Source organism: Egretta garzetta, unplaced genomic scaffold (genome assembly GCF_000687185.1).
Source record: "Egretta garzetta isolate BGI_Z169 unplaced genomic scaffold, ASM68718v1 scaffold87, whole genome shotgun sequence".
Classification (NCBI taxonomy): domain Eukaryota; kingdom Metazoa; phylum Chordata; class Aves; order Pelecaniformes; family Ardeidae; genus Egretta; species Egretta garzetta.
In genome coordinates this window covers 614,382-636,034 of record NW_009260286.1, presented here as the reverse complement: position 1 = coordinate 636,034, position 21,653 = coordinate 614,382, and the positions used below count along the sequence as shown (strand labels likewise).

At 43.2% G+C, this 21,653-nt stretch overlaps 2 protein-coding genes across 5 annotated transcripts in view; one reads left to right on the top strand and one right to left on the bottom strand.

The window, feature by feature from the left end:
• The window catches only part of MFSD2B (major facilitator superfamily domain containing 2B), a 37,435-nt gene extending 30,744 nt beyond the window's left edge, over window positions 1-6,691 (top strand). The window contains exons 12-14 of the mRNA XM_035897919.1: window positions 1-27; window positions 1,560-1,736; window positions 2,775-6,691. The exon at window positions 1-27 is cut by the window's left edge and continues 81 nt beyond it. Coding sequence (XP_035753812.1) covers window positions 1-27; window positions 1,560-1,736; window positions 2,775-2,832 — 262 coding nt within the window. The 3' untranslated portion in view covers window positions 2,833-6,691. The remainder of the gene's footprint in view (window positions 28-1,559; window positions 1,737-2,774) is intronic.
• Window positions 6,692-9,864: 3,173 nt separating this feature from the next.
• On the bottom strand, window positions 9,865-21,647 carry LOC104129574 (WD repeat and coiled-coil-containing protein). 4 transcript variants are annotated; one of them, XM_009642523.2, is made up of 4 exons: window positions 20,987-21,647; window positions 17,249-19,127; window positions 14,426-14,543; window positions 9,865-12,363 (listed from the first exon to the last, which is right to left on the bottom strand). In XM_009642523.2, the coding sequence occupies exons 2-4, from the start codon at window positions 19,106-19,108 to the stop codon at window positions 12,092-12,094; spliced, it is 2,250 nt and encodes a 749-aa protein (XP_009640818.1). In that variant the 5' UTR covers window positions 19,109-19,127; window positions 20,987-21,647; the 3' UTR covers window positions 9,865-12,091. The 4 variants fall into 4 exon arrangements, with proteins under 4 accessions (XP_009640818.1, XP_035753832.1, XP_035753833.1 ...); XM_035897939.1 differs by having other exon boundaries at window positions 17,249-21,111; window positions 21,496-21,647; XM_035897940.1 differs by having other exon boundaries at window positions 21,496-21,647.
• Window positions 21,648-21,653: the final 6 nt, after the last annotated feature.

The window sequence follows — 21,653 nt, the reverse complement described above, 5'->3', positions numbered from 1 at the left end:
CTTAGGAAATTCTGCAGCAGGACTGGAGTAAGTAACACTGTGTTTCCACTTAGTGGATCTACTCTGAAAGCATTCTGAGGTTAGGCCACCTTTACCCCCTGGAGTTAATTGCCTTTTTGCCCTGAGCCTGAAAGTGCCAGCAGCTCCAGATGGCTGACCACTAAAGACAGGATTGTTATCATCTCTAGGGCAGACCACTGAGCATAAAGTCGCCTGCCCTAACATGTTTCAGTTCAGAAAGGCCAGACGTCCCTTTAGATTTTCCTAATTACTCATGTAAATTTTAGTGGCACTTACTGATAAAGAATTAAACATCGAAGCTCAGGAGATGAAGGTCCCCCACAAGTGATATAGCTGCTTTGTGCATTCCCTGTTGCATCTGGGTTGGACTATGTGTATGAGCTTGTAAGTCTTCACATGGATTGGAGTGCTTTCAGGGGTGCCTAGTGGTCTGTTCTGCATAAAAGGATCACAGATTCCTGCATGGTTTTGGGAAACTGGGCACTGATCAGAGTCAGGGACAGAGCCTTTCTCACAGATCTGCGTATCACTTGGACCATGTCAATTTGGAAGATGCTTTGTTTCTTCTTTCACTTTTGCTTTGTCTGTTCTGACTAGTCAGGTTGAGAAAGGGGTCAGCCACCTCCTGCCCTGCTTTTGTCCATGACCTAGCAGAAAGGGCCTTTGCCTGTAGCTGCTACAGCACACAAGCGCACAATAAACACTTAAAAGGAAACTTGTCTGAAATACTATCTAGCCCTTGGCTTTGGTAACCAGAATGTTTTGCTTCAGGGCCTTCAGCTGAAACTGCTAAAAAACAGGCAGTGCTTGGCTGAACATTTTGGGCTTAGGAATTTTAGATGCTTACTGCTAACACCCTCAAACAAATCACTGTTCACCAATTAGCCCCTTTTCAATTGCATTCCAGTTAGCTCCCAGCAATTTGCCAAGGCAGATGTTTGTGGGAGAACACAGAAGACAGAGTGATGCCAAATGAGCTGTAGCTTTCATAGGTGCATGTTCAGAGGAAAATAAACTCATTCCACAAATTGGGAATGGGAATTTGAGTATATCGCCAGTTGTGGGACTGCATGGAAGCCCTGAATCAATGAACTGTAAGTGTGTATGCAACTCTAAGCACTTGAGTAAATTTGTCTATCTTGAGAAGAGTGCTTAAGTGTGTTTAAGTTAATTATTGCTGTTGAAATTGGTCAGATTACTTGCATACTTTTAAAGCCGAGCCTAAATACTTTGCTGAATATTAATAAGAAACACATAACAGATCAATTTCCTTACACGGGATTCTGTGCTCCTCTTGGTAGTTAAATGTTATGGGATAATAATGAGAAAATACAGAGGTAATGCAGTTATCTGAAATTGAGCAGAAAAATGAGGTTTGATAAACAAGATCTGAAAGATGTAGCAGGAGGAAGGAAAAAAGAGAGGTGTAGGAAAAATGGGAGAAAAGTCTTGAAGAGGGTTGGGGAAAAGAAGGGAGCCTTCAGATGAACCCTTTAGCTTTGGACATATGCACACCACTGTTCTTTCCATTTGTTTAGGTTTACTGGATACAAGCCAGGGCTATGCAGACAATCCGACCATGTGATCCTCACATTGAAAATCCTCATTGGAGCGATCCCTGCTATCCTCATCCTTGTGGGTTTATTTATACTTCTTTTCTACCCAATCACTGAAGAAAGTCGGAAAGAAACAAAGCTTGCACTTGAAGTGTTAAGGTAGGTTTGAACTGGCAGCAAACAGCAGTAACATCACCATAGCTGCTCTTAGTCATACTGGACAAAAGATTATTAGCTACCAACATACACCTCTGTATTCCTTACCACAAAACAAAACAACACTCTATTAGTCGGATTATTAATTGAATGGTACCATTACATGCTCCAGTATGTGCGGTACTACCTGCTTAGAGAACCATTTATCAGATACATCAGCTGCTATATTTTACTTTTTCTCTGGGGTGGTCCACAAAGCACTATTGCGGTACAGTGTTTCAAGCCAGAAACGAAGAATATTCTACATAGATTAAATTTCTGGAGAAAATGTGAATAGTTACAATTTACTTGTATATAGAAGAAAATGGGATTCTTGACTACATTCTTGGTGTTTATGGCATGTAAGAAACATTCAAACCATTTAGAGGCGTAGGCAGGAAAGATTGTGGGAGAAAAAGAAAGGACAGCTTTGAGCTGTTCTTTCTCTTTTTACCCTATTGCTCTCCCTTCCTCCCTTTTCCTCCATCTCCAAAGAAAATCTTTCCTAGCTCAAAATCATCCACCTCTGTCAAATGAAGCCTTGATACACTGAGAACATACATAAGAACAGTCTATCCTAGCAGATTGAGGGATTAAATACCAAAATATGTTGTTACTCTCTCTCTCTCTCGGTTTTATTATCCCGAGTTACTGGAGTTGGAAACTGTTTTCCATGCTAAGGGATCAATTCCAGGGCCTAAGCACGGGCACCTGGGTGCCCTAAGGTATCAAAGATACCTGCAGATACCAACCAGCCAGGGTCGGCAGATATGACACAGGCGTCTCGTGCACCAGCTGCTTTCTTGAGCAGCAGCTGCAGACCAGAGGGGACAGGCTAAACAATCTAAACCAGTCCCTCTGTTTAGGTATTTTCCTCACTGTCTGTAACGATCATACCTTGCTGGTGGTTCTCAGTTGTTTGGGACTGAAAAACTGTAGCTTGATTAGCTAGCAATAAAAGCCAGAAATCTGCTCACGTATTGTTTGTTCTGCTTTGAACAGAAAGAGCCATCAAAGCACAGAGAACCTGGATGACCACAAAGAGGACACCTCAGTCTGAAAGCTCTGAATACAATTACTTCCCAAATACAGTCTCGCATCCCATGCACAAACTCTGTGAGAGTCTCCCAGGTCATTTCTCTGCTCACATTTTGTCAAAAAGGGATGATTCTGACACAGTCAGTAATGAAATCCAGAGAGGACACCACCATGCAAAATATATGTCTAACTCCATGCACTGTGCTAAAAAAGAAATTACAATTGTTCAGGGATGCAAGCTGTTGAAGGCTTGGGAATTTTTTGTTTGTTTTTCAGTGATTAATGGAGAGCTGTGATCTCATCGCAACAGGAGATTTGTGGACTTGTAGGTCAAAGGACAAAAGCGTAAATGTGCTGCACCACCCAAAGTTTAGCTCATGTGACACATTTCACCCTTAGAGGCTGAGTGGATTTTGAACATAATCTCTACCTATAAATTGCACACTAGTGTGTGTTTGGAAAGCACTTGGGAATCCCGAAGTATCCTATATAAAGTTAGGCTTTACTTTGTTTTGAAATGAAGCAAATCGCTGATGCAGACATGTTATGAGGATTTTCTCACAAAGATATTTTTCTGAAAGAGATTTTGATGTAATTTAACTTTATAGATGTCATGAAAAAGAACCTTACATTTCCCATTACTGGACTTCCTTGCTTCTGACATCTGTAAACCTATCTTTGTCAGAGAATGAGTACTTCACATTTTCAAAACCAACATCTCCACTCAGGATACCCCAAATCAGTAGTCCCTTCCAAAAATTGGACTATGCCTTTCAAATTTCTGTAAATTTTGGCCTTTAAGTAATCACGATACTCACCCATTTCTCATGTGGTGTAGGCTCTCTGCCTCACAAAACACCGTGGCATGGCTGTTAATCTCAGCTTGCACGCAGTGTTTTATAGTAAGGAGGCTACACCTGAGTTTTAAATGGTGATTTTTTTCAGTCAGGGATGTCATCGCTCTTCAGGTACATTAACTGAAGCCTCATTTCTACCATAGATTCACACTGCTGGACACATTTTGTAGATGAAAGAGACACCTAACCTCAGGCACTTTCTGGAGCACTTAAGCTCAGACCTGGTCATTCTGGGCTGCTTCTGTAGTTGGTGGAGATACAGAGACCTCCAGAGGCTGACCCAAAGCTTAAGCTAAAATGGCTGGGCTCTGAAGACACATCTGAATCAGGAGGGGGAGAGTGATGAATCCCAGAGTTGAAAGCTTGTTCGCCCTGAAGAAATCAGCACAATGCAAGACAAGACACGAATTCACAGCCCACTGGCTTCACTGTATGAATACGTGGGAGGGTGCCTTTATTTTGTACCAGAAGTGCCTTTGGAGGACTGGCTTGCCGCTGTTTGGGAGCACTTGCAGTAGGTGTCATCACTGGAGGCAGTGACCACAAGTAATTTGCTCAAGGCCATCCACAAAGTGACTCGCAGTGCTGGGACTGGAAACTGGGAAAGCTTTTACTGTGAGGTAAAATCAGTGCATGCACTGAGTGTCTCATGGCGTTTGATACCGAAACCCGTTCAGGCGAGTTTGAAGTCTAAGGCCTAATGAACTGTCCTAATTCAGCAAAACAATCATGAGTGAGCTTTTAAGGACATATTTTGAGTGTGTGTGGGTAAGAGTTAACTATGTTTAAGACTGCTGTTGAATTGACATCTAAAAGGCTGGGCTTTTTTGTTTGTTTGTTTTGGTTCTTGGACAAATCCAGATTTGTATGCCTGGAGCATATGTGTTTACAACAATAAAAACCATAAGCCTATTTACAATTTTGAGCCTGATAGAATTTGAAATAGCAGATTTACTGCACTTTGAAGTAGGTAAGATATGTAGTAATACGGCATAGCTCCAAAACATCACAGAAAACAGTTTTGGGGGGTTGATTTATTCTGTAATATTTGTGTATTTCTGAACAGTCGTCTTTAAAAACAACCAGAAGTCCCGGTAAGGGCTGTTAATGTTTTTTAATTATGTTTTCAGCTGCTATAAATCTGTAGCTATAAGGTAGTGGATCTGTGTCAGTTCACAGAAGCCGAACACTGAGCCCAGTGATAGAAGGGTTGCGGAAACTGCTGGCTGTGGTTGATTGGAGTAGTTTGAATGGGGCTTAAGATATTATTCCTAGATCAGTTATGCAGTTGCCTCTAAATTGCACAACACCCAATCTGAATTCAGTCTCTTGCAAGGTAAACTTTGTTGACTGTAAACTGTTTTTCCTCTTCTCCAGAGAGACGATGTGATATTTATCCAGCAGAGGTGTGCTCAGTCCTCACTTTGCATACGGTAGCAATAACGGGAACTAGAAGGCTTCTGTAGATGAGATGTAGCAGAGTATTTTTGTCTTTTGAAAAATCTCATTATTGTATTTGGTTATCAGAGTTGTGCTTTTGTTAGGAAACTGAATGTTTTTTTTTAAGTAAAAGAATGGAAGGGTGCAGGGTAAGATCATTTTTTGTAATTTTCTTCTTTTACGACTCAGTGTTGGTGCTGTATAATGAATGAATTTTGTATGTCTCCTTGTCAGTTTTAAATGATGTGTAAGCCTTATGTATGCTCAGAACACGTGACCAAAAGAAGCAGATTCTTATCCTGACAACCATTCAGATTAAAGGCTGATCTACTGTAAACCTCCTGCCTTGCACTGGCTGGCAGTAGCAAGGGCCAGGTTCGCTCCCCAGGGGCTCTCATTTGAGTAATACTCAAGTGCAGTCGTAAGAATATGGGAGATTGGATTAAACCAGCTGGGCGCCTAATGGACAGTACTTCCCCACCTGCACGCAAGCAGTTCCAACAAATGGATTTACACAAATAGAGGAAGAAAAGAAAAGCATAATGGAGTTACGTATCACTGGGAAGTCCCCCGTAAGGCACCCATGCCTGTTCCTTGCCCTTGCTGAGGTGTAGTGACGGCAGCCCAAATCTTCTGTGCTGGGCTGGTTGCTGGTGTAGTCAGTGGCTGAGCTAGTCGCTACTCTTCCCTTCCAGCTTCATCCCTAAAAATAACATTGAAGCCTTCCAAGGTTGTGCTGCCTTCCCGAGTGTTGCTACTGGTGATCGGTCTCACGCGAGCTGCCCTCCCCCGGCGGGCCCTGAAGGAGGGGGCTGCTGGTAGCCACCGCCACCAGCCTGGTGTCAGGCTGAGCATGTTCTCCCGCCTTGCTGTACCCCATCTGCCCCCGAGCTCGCTGACCTGCCTCGGCTCAGGCGGATTAGATCGCTTGTGCTGAGTCCCCCATTTTAACAGGTGAATGTCACCTCGGACATCTGTCCCTGGGGAGGCCCTGGAGGCTGGGACCTTCGGTGCCAGGTCACTGGGTTTTCAGGAAAGGCTCTGTAGATTTGAGTACTAATTCCTTAAGTCACTCCTGCGCCTTGTAAGAATCGCTGCTAGATTCAGTCCCTGCTGCATCCTCTCATCCCTATTCACCTTCTGCACCCCAAGTAAAGTAGTTGAAGTGGACGATGTTTTAAAGCCAAACCCTGCTTTTTTGGGTTCATAGTTTGTTTCCAACTATCACTTGTTCATCTCCTTTTCTACTTGCCTTTCGGAGCTGTAGATAGAAAATGCAAAATTAAATCAATCTTCTTGAGAGGAGGAGTTTCCTTAAGGGAAACTCAGGTCCTTTAAGACCTGGTATTTGTTGTCTAGCTCTTTGAAGACGAGGAGAAGGCAGGCTGGTTCAAAGTCTCCCGCAGCAGGGTACAGCTGGTAGCGGTCTGGTGTATAGTGGTCAATCACATACCTCGTACGAATTTCATATCAGAGTAATGTAAAAAACAGTCTCAAAGTCATACAACAGAGTCTTTCCCTTCAGAAAGCTTCTAGACTGATGGATGGAAAGGTCAGCTGGACTCATGCAGCCAGCAGGTGAGGGAGAGAGTTCTGTTTTCCTGCAATTTTTGAGATCACAAGTTCCTCGTGCTGCACTGAATGCTTTTTTTTTTTTTTACCTTAAATCTCTGCAAGGCCATGGTTCAGATACCTAGCAAGAGTGCTGAGTACTATGGTTCCAAAAATGTGTACGTGTTACAAGCTTAAAGTATGAAATCAGATAGATTTTGCATCAGATAGATTTTGCATCATTAAGCACCAATCTGCTGCGTAAACCAGATGCGAGCTCCCTGGGAAGCTTCATTCACAGGACAAAGCAGCAGCAGCAGCGTGTGCCTCTGCCCCTGGGGCAGAGGGGGAGACTTTTTGCACCTGAGCATTTATGGTCTCTGAAGACCCAAACTGGCGTGAGGCAGAGCAGAACAAACACCGGCGGGAGAAAGGTCCTAGAGCTCTGCGGAAAAGGTGAGTCCTCGGTATCATTTTGGAGACGTTTGCAGAGCAGCAGCCTCTAACCCTAACTGGGGAGCCGCAGTGCTGTCGGACGGGAGGGTTTTTTTAGAGCGGAAGCAGAAATAAATCTTATTTCCTCATCCATTTCCTGTCCCAAATGTTGTTAGACGAGACTATGAATTTCAGCTATGCCCTTCGGTGTTTTCTCCTCGTTTTTGCTGCACCCTGCAGCGGATGGTTGAGGAAGGATTGCTCAGGCCCTGTGGAACCGACGGTCACTTGCTGAGGCTCAGCCGGCGGAGGTACGCTTCAGAGACCCGGCCCCTGCCAGCTCCTCTTTGCTGACGTACGGGAATCATCTGCCCTCCGCAAAGGATCAGCAGGCTTTCCTTCGCGCCTTGGTGCCCTCCATCATGGACTTCCATCTCTGTTTTACCTAGAGGATGTTTTCATCTGCCTCAGGCCACCAGCTTCTCGGCACAATGATGGAACCGAGTTTACACTGGCTGAGAAGTTTTTTTCCAAATCAGCTGCAGCCCGGGAGGAAGTATTTCCCTTGTGTTTCTGAAACAAACTCACCCTTTGGTCACCTTCAAAGTCACTGAGAAGAATCTGGCACATTTGCCACATCCAGCAGCTTCAATAATTCTGCCAGTGCCAGCCACATTGGGTCGTGAGTCTCGGTGCACAGACGTACCCGCTGACAGCCGTGTGGGATGAAGGCAAAGCGGTAGCCAGCTCCAGGCTCCTGGCAAAGCCTCAGCTGTGCTGAGCTGGCCAGGCAGAGAGAACCGGCAACTCCAGAATTCCCAACGTGACCTACTAGGGGGGAAAGAAGAGCCCAAAGACAAGCAAGCTCCCTAAAACCACCCTGCAAACACATTCACGTTGTTACCTGGTTGATGAATGTTAATTAATCTTTTAAAGTCTGGGGACATTGTAAACAGAACAGAAGGCTCTGATTTGAGGTGAAAAGATTCATTTAAGGGTTTCTCTTTCTCAAAGGCACTGAGAACACAGGCCTTCTCTGTGTGGATTTGAACAAAATCCACATTCAATCAAGATCCATCAGAAGTTTTAGTAAAAGCAAATGAAATGAAAAGTCAATACATGAAATGTTTTATGAAAATAAGATTTTTAATAAGAGATTTTGCAAACCATTAGCTGTGCGATTCTGGACATAAACCCATGTGTAACAACATCTCCCTCTTCAAGATCAAGGGAAACTCCAGCAAGTGCTTTTTATCTCCCGTTGCAAACGTGTCCCCATCCCCAAGCTTGGGTACGTCAGATGTCACGGTATTCCTCATCGTCATGGTATCAACTTGGAGCATCTACGGCTGTGGACACAAGGAAATTGGCCACCATGAAAACCAAGCTCAGATAAAAACTTTAAAGCAGGTAAATTAGGAACTCTGCTTCAAACGCAGCTCCCCGAACTCACGCTTTCACCCAGCAGGAGCGAGCCTGAAGTTGTCCTGAAGGTAAATAACAACGCACATGAGTAAGATAATGACTCCAATCAGTTTTGCACTACTTTCTTTGCTCTTTTTTCAGATGAGAGGCATCAATTAAACCAGAGTTTGAAATCTCTAAGGTTTTGTGTATGTGTGGGGTTTTGGTTTGTTTGGGGTTTTTTTTAATGTAATCTTTTCTAACCCTTTTGATGAACTGTCTGGAAGAAGTAAGCTGGTTTTCCCACTAAATTAATTCAGAAACGATACTTGGTACACTTGTAGCATTACGCCTCACATAACCTATACAAAAGGTTATTATTAACCCATATTACAGTCCAGCTGAAATAGATAAAGTACTTAATTTACCAACAGTATCTTAGCAAGAGAGCATCAGCCTCAGCTGCAGGTTCTGCTCACTCCAGCCCCGAGCCCCCGGCATGAGACCATGGTGACTTCCAACTGCTCGCACATCCCTCTCCAAAGGTTTCAGCATTAAAAAGTAAAGTCTCATTACCGTTAGCGTTCTGCTTGATGAACCTTCAGCACTTCGGGTCTTTGTTTGAAGAACTAGCATGATCCCTTGAGCAAACTATTAACAGCTCTGAGCGGGCGACTCGCACTTGCTGTGTCTGCTCTGGCTGCCCGACGCGGCGATGCCCTGTGCGCGTCGTTCCCAGTGCTCACCTGGGCAGCTGGAAGAGTCCTACAAATCCGTCTGCTGGAACCTGAAACTGAGCACGCTTCTGGGGGGAGACATTTGTCTTTCGTCCATCTAGAAATAATACAAATAGGTAATAATTCCAAAATAAGCAGGCAATTTATACGCTGGCTGCATAACAAAATTACAGAAGCAGCATTTGAGGCACGTGCAATTCGAGGCACCCTCCCCGGTGCCCTCTCAGGAGCACTGGGCCAGTGCAGGTGGCAGAGGCTTCCTGCGGAGCCAAGATGTTGCGGATGGAGTGGGAGGGAGGCAAAACCTATGGTTTATTCATATAAATCAGTGAGTTAAAGTTCAGTGCTAAATGCGACAATAGTTTATAAGATTCAATGGTGAGGTACACGTGGTTATTTACTGCACAGAGGGCAGGGTCAGACAAAGCGGTCAGGACACCCTCCAGTTGGGTCCTGGGGTTCAGACAGGACCCCCTTGCTTACTAAACTCCTTCCTCAGAGAGGAGTCTGGTGCGGCTGGATCCAGTCCTAGGCTTAGACTTGGTCAACGGTTTATGTCTAAAGGATTATATATGTGCAATCAATCCTCTCTATCACTTAGCTAAGGTTTCAGAGTTAGCACGCTGTTAGCCTCTCACCGAGAATCTGTTGTGGTAAGGAATCTCTCAACCTCGAGGAGTGACCTTGAGAGGTGACCCTGCTCACGGGGAGATCCTGCTGTGCAGCCCGAGGCCGTGCTCTGAGGGCTCGTGGGCTGCTCCCTATTGATGGGGCTCAGAGGAGTGGCTCACAGTCATATTTGGGTACCCAGCACAGATTTTAGTTCCTTCACTGTGATTGTTAGGTGGGCACACTGCGCAGTAGCCCTTGGCTATTGTGTTACCCATCTCCCCCGAATCCACTTTGCGCTGGATGCATCCATCACAACTGGAAGCATCCATCACGATCGGACGCATCCATCACGACCACCACAAGTGGTTATCGCCTCAGCAGGGAGACGGGGGAGCACACCGCCAGGCGGGAGCACCCAGCCCTGACCCCCTCCTCCCGTGGGATGTCGAAACCGGGACCTGGCAGGGCAAGGGACCCTCAGGCGACTGAGAAGAGCCCTGGGCCATCCCCAGCACCCAGCCTGCTTTGAACCCACGCCCGGTGCCGAGGCTCTGAACCCAACGCCTTTTGGTAAGCGTGAGGGGGACGGCGGACTAACCAGCGGCAGTTACTGAGAACAGATGCTTCTCATGCACAGGATGAAGCCCACAGCTGCCAAATTATTTTACCTGTTTTCCTCCTCCCCTGTTCATCAAGAGCTGTTAACTTCACCATACAACACTGCGTGCTCTTTGCAGCTTTGGCTAATGTTGTATCTTTAATAGTTTGTGGCCAAATGATTTTTTGACAGTGGCTACACTTCCAAAGAGCCAGTAAAAAAAAAAAAAGCGATTCTATTAGTCCTGAGACAGCAGCTCCAATTCTATAATCTCATCACTTGAGGCCATCTCGCACAGTAAGTGCCACTGTGAAAGCCTGATAAACTGCTTAAATGTTATCATGCTTTAATTTTATGGGTAGCAATCTTGGATTACTGGCTTTTCTTCAGTGCTGCAATCCAGGCCACATCAACTTGTGCTGTTTTCTAAATTTCAGCTTTGCATTCTCTCTCACTACAAAAGCCCACAGAACATTTTCTGCTGTCAGCTTTTAACCTGGATGTTCTCATGGTGATGGGCTATCGGCTGTCCCCTCTGCCCAGTCAGCACCGATTACCTATGAAAATTAAAACAGATCAGATGCTATTGAAGGCGACGTTGTTAATATTAAGAGCGTTGTTTCAAAGGTAAAAGGAAAAATTTTAATATGAAGACAAGAGATGTTTACAAATCTTAATTATCAGATGTTCAGTTATTCAAATGTAACTGAAGTCATTTTATGCCTGTAACGATGTGCTGGGCCTGGCTGGGATGGAGTTGGTTTCCTCATAGCAGCCCATACGGTGCTTTGGATCTGTGACCAAATCTGAACGCCTGCCTGCCAAGGGGGACGTGCTAAATAAACTCCTTATCTTGCTTCACTTGCACACGCAGCTCCTGTTTTACCTAGTCACCTGTCTTTATCTCACCCCATCAGTTGTCCTTGCTTTTGCCTTCCCAATTCTGTCCCCCAGGGAGCGAGCAGCTGGGTGGGGGCTCAGCTGCCAGCCGGCCGCCACCCCCCCACAGAAGGTGACACACGAGGCAGCCACCTCCCCAAACACACACAGCGAAGCAAGCAGAGAGCCAGCGCCGGCGGGCACAGGAGGGGGAAGGGGCCTTGCTGCCACCCGCTCTGGGTATTGCACACGGCCAGGCTTTGCCCCAAACGCCGCCATACCTCAAGCAGCGCTTACACCCTTCGTCACACCCGTGCGAAACCCCACGCCCCGCGGCAGGCACTATGCCCAAATAACAACAGCGTAATCTTCCAGGCTTTGACAGAAGTGAGGAAAGGGGGGGCAATGCAGCGTTTTCAAGGATTTCTTTATTATGCAAGTTTACTATCATCTAAAAACACCAACGTGTTGAAGATGAAGAGGGAAACTTCAGCTCGGAAGCTTGTAAGAACACGTGTTTTCAACCACTGATACAAAGACCTGATCTATACTGCAAGAGGCATATTTAAAAAACACTGATCACTATAAAAAAAAAAAAAGTTAATATTTCCAAGGATCGAATAAATAATTTACAGTGATATGAGACAAAACCAATTATGGGAATCCAACAGAGACTTGAGACAGACTGCTGTTTAGAATTTGACATCCTATACGGTAATTTAAAAGCCTCCCATGATAAGACGGGCATTACAAAATCACTGTCAAAAATCACATTGTACTGCTGGGCTGTTCCGAGGGACTGCTGCCGTCTAAAGTCTTGGAGGAGCAGTCTCTGAGGACTTCCAAAGAACTCGTGATATCCAGACTTTCAGAAGCAGCGGGTCTACACCCTTCTGTAGAACTGATGATGTCCAAAGTTTTGGAAGAACGGGCGCTGTAGCCTTTCGTGCTGGCATCTCTGACGACGATCTCCTGCCTGGATGTAAACATTAACGGAACAAAGCCCTCGCTGTCCGCCGTGAGAACAATCCAAGATGAACCTGTGAAGACACGTAAACGTCTGCTTGTCAGTTTTCCTGTCATTAGGTATGTTTGAGGTATAAAACATATTTCTTCTAAAATGAAAGTTAAGTGCTTCTGTATGTTTACAGTTTTTCTAGCAAAAAGACAAGTATGGGGAGATACAAGCTGTATCATCTCAAAGCTAAGGACAACAACTATGCAGAACAGCTTTCTGGCCAATTTTGCCACCAGGAGACGAGACTGCACACTCCAAATAAGCAGGAGGAATGAATTTCTGAACAAAACTCATAAGCATCCAGACTTGGTTTTAATTAGGTATTCCTAAGCTACTTCGCGGTTCTTAAGCTGTGCAGATACTGTAAAAAGCAGAAATTTATTAAATTAAAAGACAAATTATATCATAAAACCGACAGCTTCTATTACGTAATTTCAATATAATTATTCAAATAAATACAAGGAAGAAACACTGTACTATACTGTACAAACCTCATGTCTCTGGGCCATTTGCTACTTGGTGTGGCATCATTATTAGCGTTATTTTTACAATTTGAAATCATTTACTGAATCTGAAACACTGACCTCTACCAATTTTTGTATTTGTATCCATTACGTTGATGAAGAAATAAAATCGAGCTCATGGGGGAGTGAGGGGATTCAGAGAAACATTTCCATCTGTTTGTAAATTCGCATTATGTAACTTCATGTCACAAGTAAGGTCATGAGGAGATTGTAGCTCAAAAGCACGCAACCCTTTAATTTTTGGCTTAATATCTCATTTGGACTAGACTTTAAAACCAGTACAATTCAGGCATTTGAAAATACCATTCCTATTTTGGCAATTTATCTAGTAATACTTGTAAAATTAATTAAAAAACCTTACTGTAACACTGTTTGCTTTTAAAATTCGTCTAGTAAGGCTAGTTGCATGCACGACGATTGCTCACTCCTGGGCAACCAATTCGGTTAAGTTTACAATTTTAAGCTAAAAAAAGAGAAGTTCAAACTAACACAGGTAATGGGGACATTTTTCTTGCCAGAAAGAGAAGTTGTTCAAGTCTTACAGCTCCAAGCAAAATTCCAGTCTGAAAAACTAAGAGATCAGTAGCTACAAAACCGCCTACTGTCATCACTGGGTATATCGCACGTGTCTGGGTTGCGTCACAACATTATTAAAATTGTCACCGTGTTTTGACACAGGTAACTGATCCTGCAACAGGAAAACTACTAAACTGATGTGACAGTGCTAAGAACTCTTTCAGGATTCAATTGTTAGTGAATTATTCAACTAAAGTTTTAGCTAGGTATGGGAATACTAAACATATTCCAACACTTACTTAAAGAAAAATAAAACTTGCACAATGGTAAGAATAGCAGCCTTAAGCTTTGGGATAGCTGCTCAGTAATCTGCAAGCAGGCAGACAGCAGACACGGGGGGCAAGCAGCTGAAATACAGTAGAGAGAATATCTGTAGTAGTGAGAGATCCTGCCCCAAAAGTACATTTTTTACCTTTGCCAAAAGTAAGGCACTTAGAATTGACGCGTACACAGACACCTGGGACGTGCACGGGATGAGCGGGTAACAGCAGAGAAAACCACAGCAATAAGAAAGGCAGTTTTCTTGATAGCAAAAATTGAAGCAAAATGCACTGTTAAAAATTTATAGAGCCACTTTTGTGTTTATAAAAGACTATAGGATTTCTTAAAGATGATGGAACTACAGATTACAATATAAAAAACTGTACTCCAGACCCACCGTTCAACTCTAACCTCCTCATTACTCGGACTTCTCTGTTTAGAACAGCTGAAAACATAAATAAAATACTGGGTGACAGTAATATTCCCATATATTTAGCTACCTGATGCGTAGAAGTTTACTCTTTTATAATGTAAAGATTCTTCTCAGTAAGAGCCCAGAGAAGAATCTTCATATCATAAAACAAATGAGTAAACTTTTATTAATAAATCTTTCATTATTTACCCCTTGTTTTTTTTCCAGATGGGATTATGCATATTGCTACCGCTCATCGAGAATGTCGCTTGTGTTTAAAGAGTTTGTATTACTGGATAATTACAACATACCGTGTTGCATCTCTACAAGAGGGAGATTGAATATCTGCTGGACTACATTTAGATGGAGTTTACCATCACAAAGAATAACAGCTCGTCTTTCATCTGAATCACTTCTGGAAAGCTGCTTCTGTAAATTCAAGAAAGAATCGTTAGATACCATGACATATATTTAAGCAGAGATGTCAAAAAGCAATTAATCAGAACAGGATCACAGACATGCCTTCAACTACATCGTTTACAGAGAGACAAATGCTACATACATTCATTCAGAGCCATTTGCAACATTTATACTTTAAAGTCTCAGCTCTCAAAGAGATGATCTGTGAGCGACAGCAGCAAGGATCTGTGCTAATTCAGCATGCGTCAGAATGACAGGAGAGGAAATCCTACGCTGCTGCTGAAGAAACCATGAGCTGCACCCACCGCGCAGTCCTGACTCTCATCCGACCACCTGTGAGGGACATTTTCCTGGGGAGTCTGTAAAGCTGCAGGATTTCCATCCTCCCCCCTCCCTGATCCCCAACTTAAGAAGAGGCGAGAACTCCTGCCCATGGCTGTTTGGGACGAGGAACAGACTAACAAATCAGAAGGGCTTGTTTGTCTCACCTCTGACCATCACTGCCCCAAGCCTTAAAATCCAAAAAGCGTCTTCAAAGAACATCCCCCATGGGGCAGAGCAAAGCATTTTTAAAATCTGCAAAAGATCAGTTGTTACCAAAACTACAAACTCTGTCTTTGAGTACAATAAAATTCACACAACCACATCACTTCCCAGGGAAGCCCTGATAACGTCTCCGGGTCATGATGCAAACATGGCAAGGTGAATTCCGACTCCTTTGCCGTACTGTGGACGGACCCGTCCAGCTGCAAGGAGGCTGAATGGTAGAGGGGAGGTTGGAGATGCACACATGCTCTTTGCCTCCCACACTGATAAACTCTGCCCTCTCAAAGTCACTACTTATTTGGGATATTTTGTGTTTCCTCAACGTTTTGTAAAATACAGGTAATAACTTGGGCAGTAGAGAAATGACCAGGGCTCAGCACACGAGGCGAGGATCCCTGCTCGCCTCTTAATGATTTCCGAATCAAATGTACTCTGACTCAAGTTAAAACGCAGCAGTTTCTGCCAAACTTTCCAACATCACTTGTAATTCAGAAGTCAAATGCTTTTCTTGCACAAATCATCAGTGATCAAAATACGGAGGTAAACTCGTAGCATTACTTTAATTTGTGAAGCACCCCCACGCACGTGTCGCTAACCTACCACTTGGAAGACCAGGACAAGCTGATAGGCAGCTCAGTTTCAGGCTGCATGTAAAAAGGGAGCCAAATATAAAAATGCAACAAAAAATTTGTGCTACCTCAAATTAAAGGAGGCTTCTAAACAAACACTTCAGATAAATGAGAGACCAAACTTGCTGAGGGAAACTTTCCCTCTTCAGAGTAATGCCCCGTATATATATTTAAGATTTAAGAGAGCTAGAAAAATTAGAGTTATTACAATCATTAAATGTTTACAAGGGAAAACACTGAAGATAGTGAGGGAATATGATCTAGGACCTAAGAGTTCAATGCTACAAAATTTGAGAATAGGAATTTTTTGCAATAATAAAGCTGAAAATAAAGAGTTTATTTAAAGGAAAATGGCTTTTTAAATGATTTTGAATAAGGTTTATTATCTGAATTCTAGAAGAGACCTAGTAGATTTGTGTCACATTTTGATAATCAGGTTACATACTTTCTAGCACGAGATTTGGAAGTGCCTTTTTTCAACCAGGGACAGTGTCTTTCAAGTGAAATTTGATTTTAAATCCATTTTTAAGCTATGTTAATGGAATTATTTATTGCGTCCCTGAGGTGCTCTCTTCTTCTCAGATGGTGCTTTCAATACTAGTTAGCAACATTTCAGTTTCTGAGCCAAAGCATTTTTCTTTTTTTGTCTGTCTCCATTATCTTCGCTGTCCTCGCAGGAGGACAGGAGATTGATACCAATTCCCATACATGGAAATTTTCACTTGTCTAAATCTCTAGACAAGAAAGCTTCAGAAGTTGCCTAGGAAAAACATTACCTTCCTAGAACTTCATGCAAATCTTTAATTCTGCAGCTGAACTGTCATGCATGGGTTCTCTGGAGTCCCCCCAGCCTCTGTGCAGAAGGAGAAGGTACGCCTGCCCGGGCAGAGCCAACGAGCTCAGCCCAGTGCAAGGTGGGGACACGGAGCTGCACATTCCAAAATATTACATCACTTTGAAAACACTGAAAGCCTGCAGAGTAACGGGACTTGGAACATTAGTCCCACCTACAGGAACAGGATGGAATTCTGATCCTATTGACCATTACGTGACAATGGTCGTCTTTTTCCAGAAACGCTCTCTTTTTACCACTGGTACAGACGGCTGTGCAAGAATGAAAGCAGCACTACAGCATCCAGCTGAAATGGCAATCGTTTTAGATACGTTAGTTTAAGTTTGGTTTAAAAAAGTATCTGAAATGTTTCCCTCATTCTATCTCCCATCAAAGAAAAATACAAATACGTAGTTTTAAAACAACTGTAAATAGGGACTGAGATGTGATTACAGAAGAATAGGGAAGAAGGACAACAAAAACAAGCCAGGCTTATGTAAAGCCTAAATAAATCTAAGTAAGACTCCTATCAGATTCACCTGCATGCAGCAAGATCATTCATATGTACCCAATTTGCACCGACTAAACGTTCATAGGATGTCACCCTTCCTGCGCGTAATCTGACAAGAGTTTGTGTTTTAAATCCGTGCAAAGAACATAACATCCATAAACAGATTTTATCACTAAGGCTTCAATATTAAAATTACCTGGCAGGTGATGTTTACAAAAGAGGGCTCCTGAGAAGATGGGTACACTGAAAGATCTCTCTTCCCAGATTTTAGCAGCTCGGTTAATTCACAGAGACGATGCTGTAATTCTGTGAAGTTACCAGACAGTTTTTCTACATTTTTCGAAAAGTAACTTGCCTCCTTTTCACTTAGTAGGTTATTCTTGTAAGAATTTTGTATTTTGGAAGCTGCATCTGCCTGCCTTTTTGGAGATGTTGGCTTGTTAGAGAACGCCAGCGATGCAGCAGACAGTGCCACAGTCCGATTAACTGGTTCAGCATCGAGAGACTCAGCAGCTGGAGAAAAATTCATGGGAGTCTTTTTATCTTTGAGGTCACGCATGTTCAACAACAAGCTTTGCTCATAAACAGGACTCTTAATTTCTTCAATGAGTTTCCTTCTGCTGGTAGGGGACTGCAAGGCAGCACGATCTGGTATCAAGAGTCCACGGCTGAGAGGGTGAACATCTGTAGAGAGATCATGAGGTATGTTTGAAAGGTTCAAACTGGAGCTCCCACTAACTGATGCAGATGTGGCAGGACCCATTTCAAAGATTAATTCCTTAATCATCAATCGGATCATGTATTTGTCTGATCTTGAAGAAGGAAGAAATGCAGGGTCAGTGAATTTTTGTCTTCCAACCAGTATCAGTAACAACTTATTGGTCAAGAAACACAAACCCTTTGGTTTCTCATTTTTCTCTAGCTGAATTTGTTGAATATTGGGTAAAGTGGATGAAGTCAGTGAATAGACTAAAATAACGTTACAAGTATTGGAGGCAACTGATATAGTTTGAGTTTTGGGGTCAAAAGCCATTATATCAGGAACCAGAATGCCTGGGATGCTAACTTTTTTGGTAGAGGTAACCTTTCTCTCAAAAGTCACCAAGATGAGATGTGAAGAATCTTGGCCACTTCCCGTTAGGTAGTCCTTGGGCCTCAGATGAAGAAGAGGGCTGGAATCAGCACCTTGCTTGCTAGAAAGTATGTGAGTTAGATCCACAGGAGATGTAACAACAGACAAGGGCTTCTCAGAGTCCAGTGATTTTTTCCCCCCATCCATGGAATACTCTTCCTCACCACATAAGCTGGACTGTGAGGGGAAGGACTCTGTTTCAACACTCGCTGGAACTTCAAAGGCAACACCAGCATTTAAGCCACAGATCTTGTCTAGAGGAAGCTCAGTGGCAACAGCAACTTGGAAATTCAGAGTAGCTTCCACAGCACAGACGTAGCCTCCCACGTCAAAGATTGGGCAAAAAGAACAAGCATTCAGTGTTTTCTGAGCATCATCCCAAATATAAGAGTGCAGGGCACTGCCCACTCCCACTACTAAGCGATTGCCTTCCTTCGTCCAACAAGCACAGTGGATGAGACCGCTGCCTTTAATATCTGCTTTAATTCTGGAGTTGTTGAGATGAACAGAGTGTAAGACAGAGGCATCCCGTGTAGTCAGCACAGCCAAGATCTCCTTCTTCGGGTGCCACACGCAGCCTTGGGGGAGCACTGGAAACGGCTCGCTGATGTCGCAAATCTGAGAAACTAAGAGCTTGTTTCTTTCTGTAGCGTTAAAACAGAGCTGCCAAATGGTGATATGCTTTTTATGTTGAACAGCGAGCAGAGCTGGGGCATCAGGACACGGGCCCCAGTAGAGTCCATGGACGTGTTCAAACTGACCGACAACACTCAAGTCGCCAAATTTTGGTTCTCCATTATGAATGTGTAAAGAAGTTAGTATCACCTGTTTCCCATCTGTCCAGGCAATACCATGCACAGGGTGAATTGCTTGGTACAAGGCATTAAGGCCAGTTCTCAGAAGCTTTGCCTTTCCTAGCTCCATGATCTTTAATGTGAGACATCTAAGCAAACCAGAATGAAAAAGAAAACAAAATTATTGTAGAGGATAGAGGATGATACGTGTATGATTATTTAGTTTATGACCCTGCCAGTGCTGGACTTTTCCTTCCAGTGAAGTCAATATACACATGTTTACCTACGCTTAATCTCCAACTCTAGAAACTTTTTTTTTATGATGATTCCACAGTGAAATGAAATTTTAAAAGAAAGAAACTTTGCTGTTTACATTGAATTAGTCTGCTGCATTTTCATCAAAAGACTAGTCCTTTTATTCTAATTGACAGGTTGCTGCTTCTCAGAATATTTTAAAATTACTGCAGTATTAAAAATTTTCAAAATATTGCCTCTTATTCTCAGCTTCACAGACCATCTGTGATCAGAAAAACTAATCCCTTACAAGTATAACTGCGCATTAATGTATTATCTATAAATCTGATCCTGTATTAAGTAGGTGAGAATGAGGCATTTGTATGGTTATTCTGGAAAGCTCTCTAAAAAAGCAAATGAAATTCTAAAGAAAGTTAGGATCAAAGCAGATTTTTCTGAGGAAATGAACGAGAAAAGAATTTAAAATAACTTAGAACACAGGAAGAGGGATAGACCCATCTACCTCAGGCACGAGCCATATTATGGCAGCATATGAATGACTCACAACCTTCAACATCCTTTAATGCTGCAACTTTTTTTTCGTCTTTTCCCAAGTGATTCAGCACCTTTCTGTCAAAGTTCACAAACCATCTTGTAGCTCACTACTGTATGCTGTGTAGAAGGGATGAAAGCAGCAGGCAGCTGACTATGCCTGCAGACCTCATACCTCAATATCCATACGAAAATATACATATATTTTTAAATGTTGGGGGTTTTTTTTAGTATCTGCAGTAACTCTGAGGACATTTTTTATCATTTGGATATTGCTTTAGGAATACTTATTTTCATAATGTCCTGCAAAATAGAAATTACCATTTTATGGGTAGGAAGTAAAACCACGTAAAACCTTTGTTCCATTATTTTTGAAAAGTGAGTTACATGATTTGCCTGATGCCTCAAGAGAAGCCTTTTCAGTTCTCTCTACGTAGCATAACAGCTTCAAGAGGGAGAATGGGAAACTGCCAGCAATCATTATTCTCTGTAAGCAGGTGCCTGGGACATCCAGAAGCCATACGCAACACACTAAAACTTGAGAAGGGTTCAGGATTTTACACATATTTCTAGTTTTTGAGCTACGAGCAATCCTTTCTCTGTGCACAGAAGCCAATTCAAAGGAATTGATGGTTTCCTCACTTAAGATTCTCTGCAGGATTTGGCTCAGCTGCAAAGCCATGGCACAGAATGAGTTGCAGCTTTAGTAGGAAACAAGAAAAACAAGAAGAAAGTGTTTGAGAAAGTCAAACTGGGAGGGTTTATCACAATGTGCAAGGCCTGGCGCTACTTGGTATTTTAATTAACTATTTGTGGATGACTCCAAACTTGAAGGAAGGGGATTGGAAGAACAAATTTCAGAGACTAAATTTAGATAAAAGAAGTTACGTTATAATGATCAATATAACTTCTTCTCAAATTAATAACAAGTACAAAATAATATACTTAGTAAAAAACCCAAACAAACATGGATACCTCTTCAGGAATAATTCCCTGGCTAGCAGTACAGCAAAAAGGGATCTGGCTTTCAGTGGATCACAAATGGAATATTTCAACAACGTGAGAATGTTGCCAAGTAAGACAGTATCATTCTGGAGTGTTTTTAAGAGGGATGCCACACACAAGGGAGAGAATTGCCCCACTTCCTCAGACCTAACAATCTCCACTGGAGTACTGCACCTAGTTCTGAGTTTAACGGTCCAGGGATGATGGAAATGCTTACCAGAGCTCGGGGACCAGAGAAACACGAGAAGTGGCCTCATTCAGTTTGGAGAAGAGTGTGAGGGGAAACTTGCCAACACCCACCAGGCTGCTGACAGGAGAACACCGATCCATTGTTCTCCAGGTCTACTCCGGAGAGTGCAAGATAATAATCAGCTTAGTTTCAACACAGGAGATTTAGGTCAGGAAAAATTCTAACCAGAAATGATAGCTAAGCATTGCAGCAGGTTGCCTTGGCGAGGGGGAGAAGGCACTCCATGAATTTCATAATCCGTAAGAGCCAATTAAGGAAGTGTCTGTCAGGGATAAGTTGAAGTACACTGGATCCTGCTCAGGGTAAGAGAGCACTCGAGATACTTCCCAACCAACTTCTCCGCCACCTACCTGTATATACTCCAGCATAACCAACCTCAACCTCATTAAGCAACCACCACTTGCAGGAACATCAAAGCGTCCGCTGTTCGTTCTTTAGTACTGGGAATCACACGTGTGCTGCTGGGCAATACTTACCAATGGAAGGGAGATGACAACGAGCCTCCTAAGACAGGCTAAGATGCTCCTAAGAGGCTAAGATCCAGCCTCCCGTGCCAGCTGGAAAGTCTCCTGTGATACAAGAGATGTTTTACGCGGTCCCCAGCCAACTGGGGAAGCAAAAGCCGCCAGACCCA

Bases quoted from the DNA above. Each gene is read 5' to 3' on its own strand.
- LOC104129574 (XM_009642523.2), bottom strand. From the start codon at position 19,108: ATGGAGCTAGGAAAGGCAAAGCTTCTGAGAACTGGCCTTAATGCCTTG. The intron at 14,544-17,248 runs GTAATTTTAATA...TTGAATTTACAG, and splicing joins TTGTAAACATCACCTGCCAG to AAGCAGCTTTCCAGAAGTGA. The intron at 12,364-14,425 runs GTATGTTGTAAT...GTGTCTTCACAG, and splicing joins TCTTGTAGAGATGCAACACG to GTTCATCTTGGATTGTTCTC.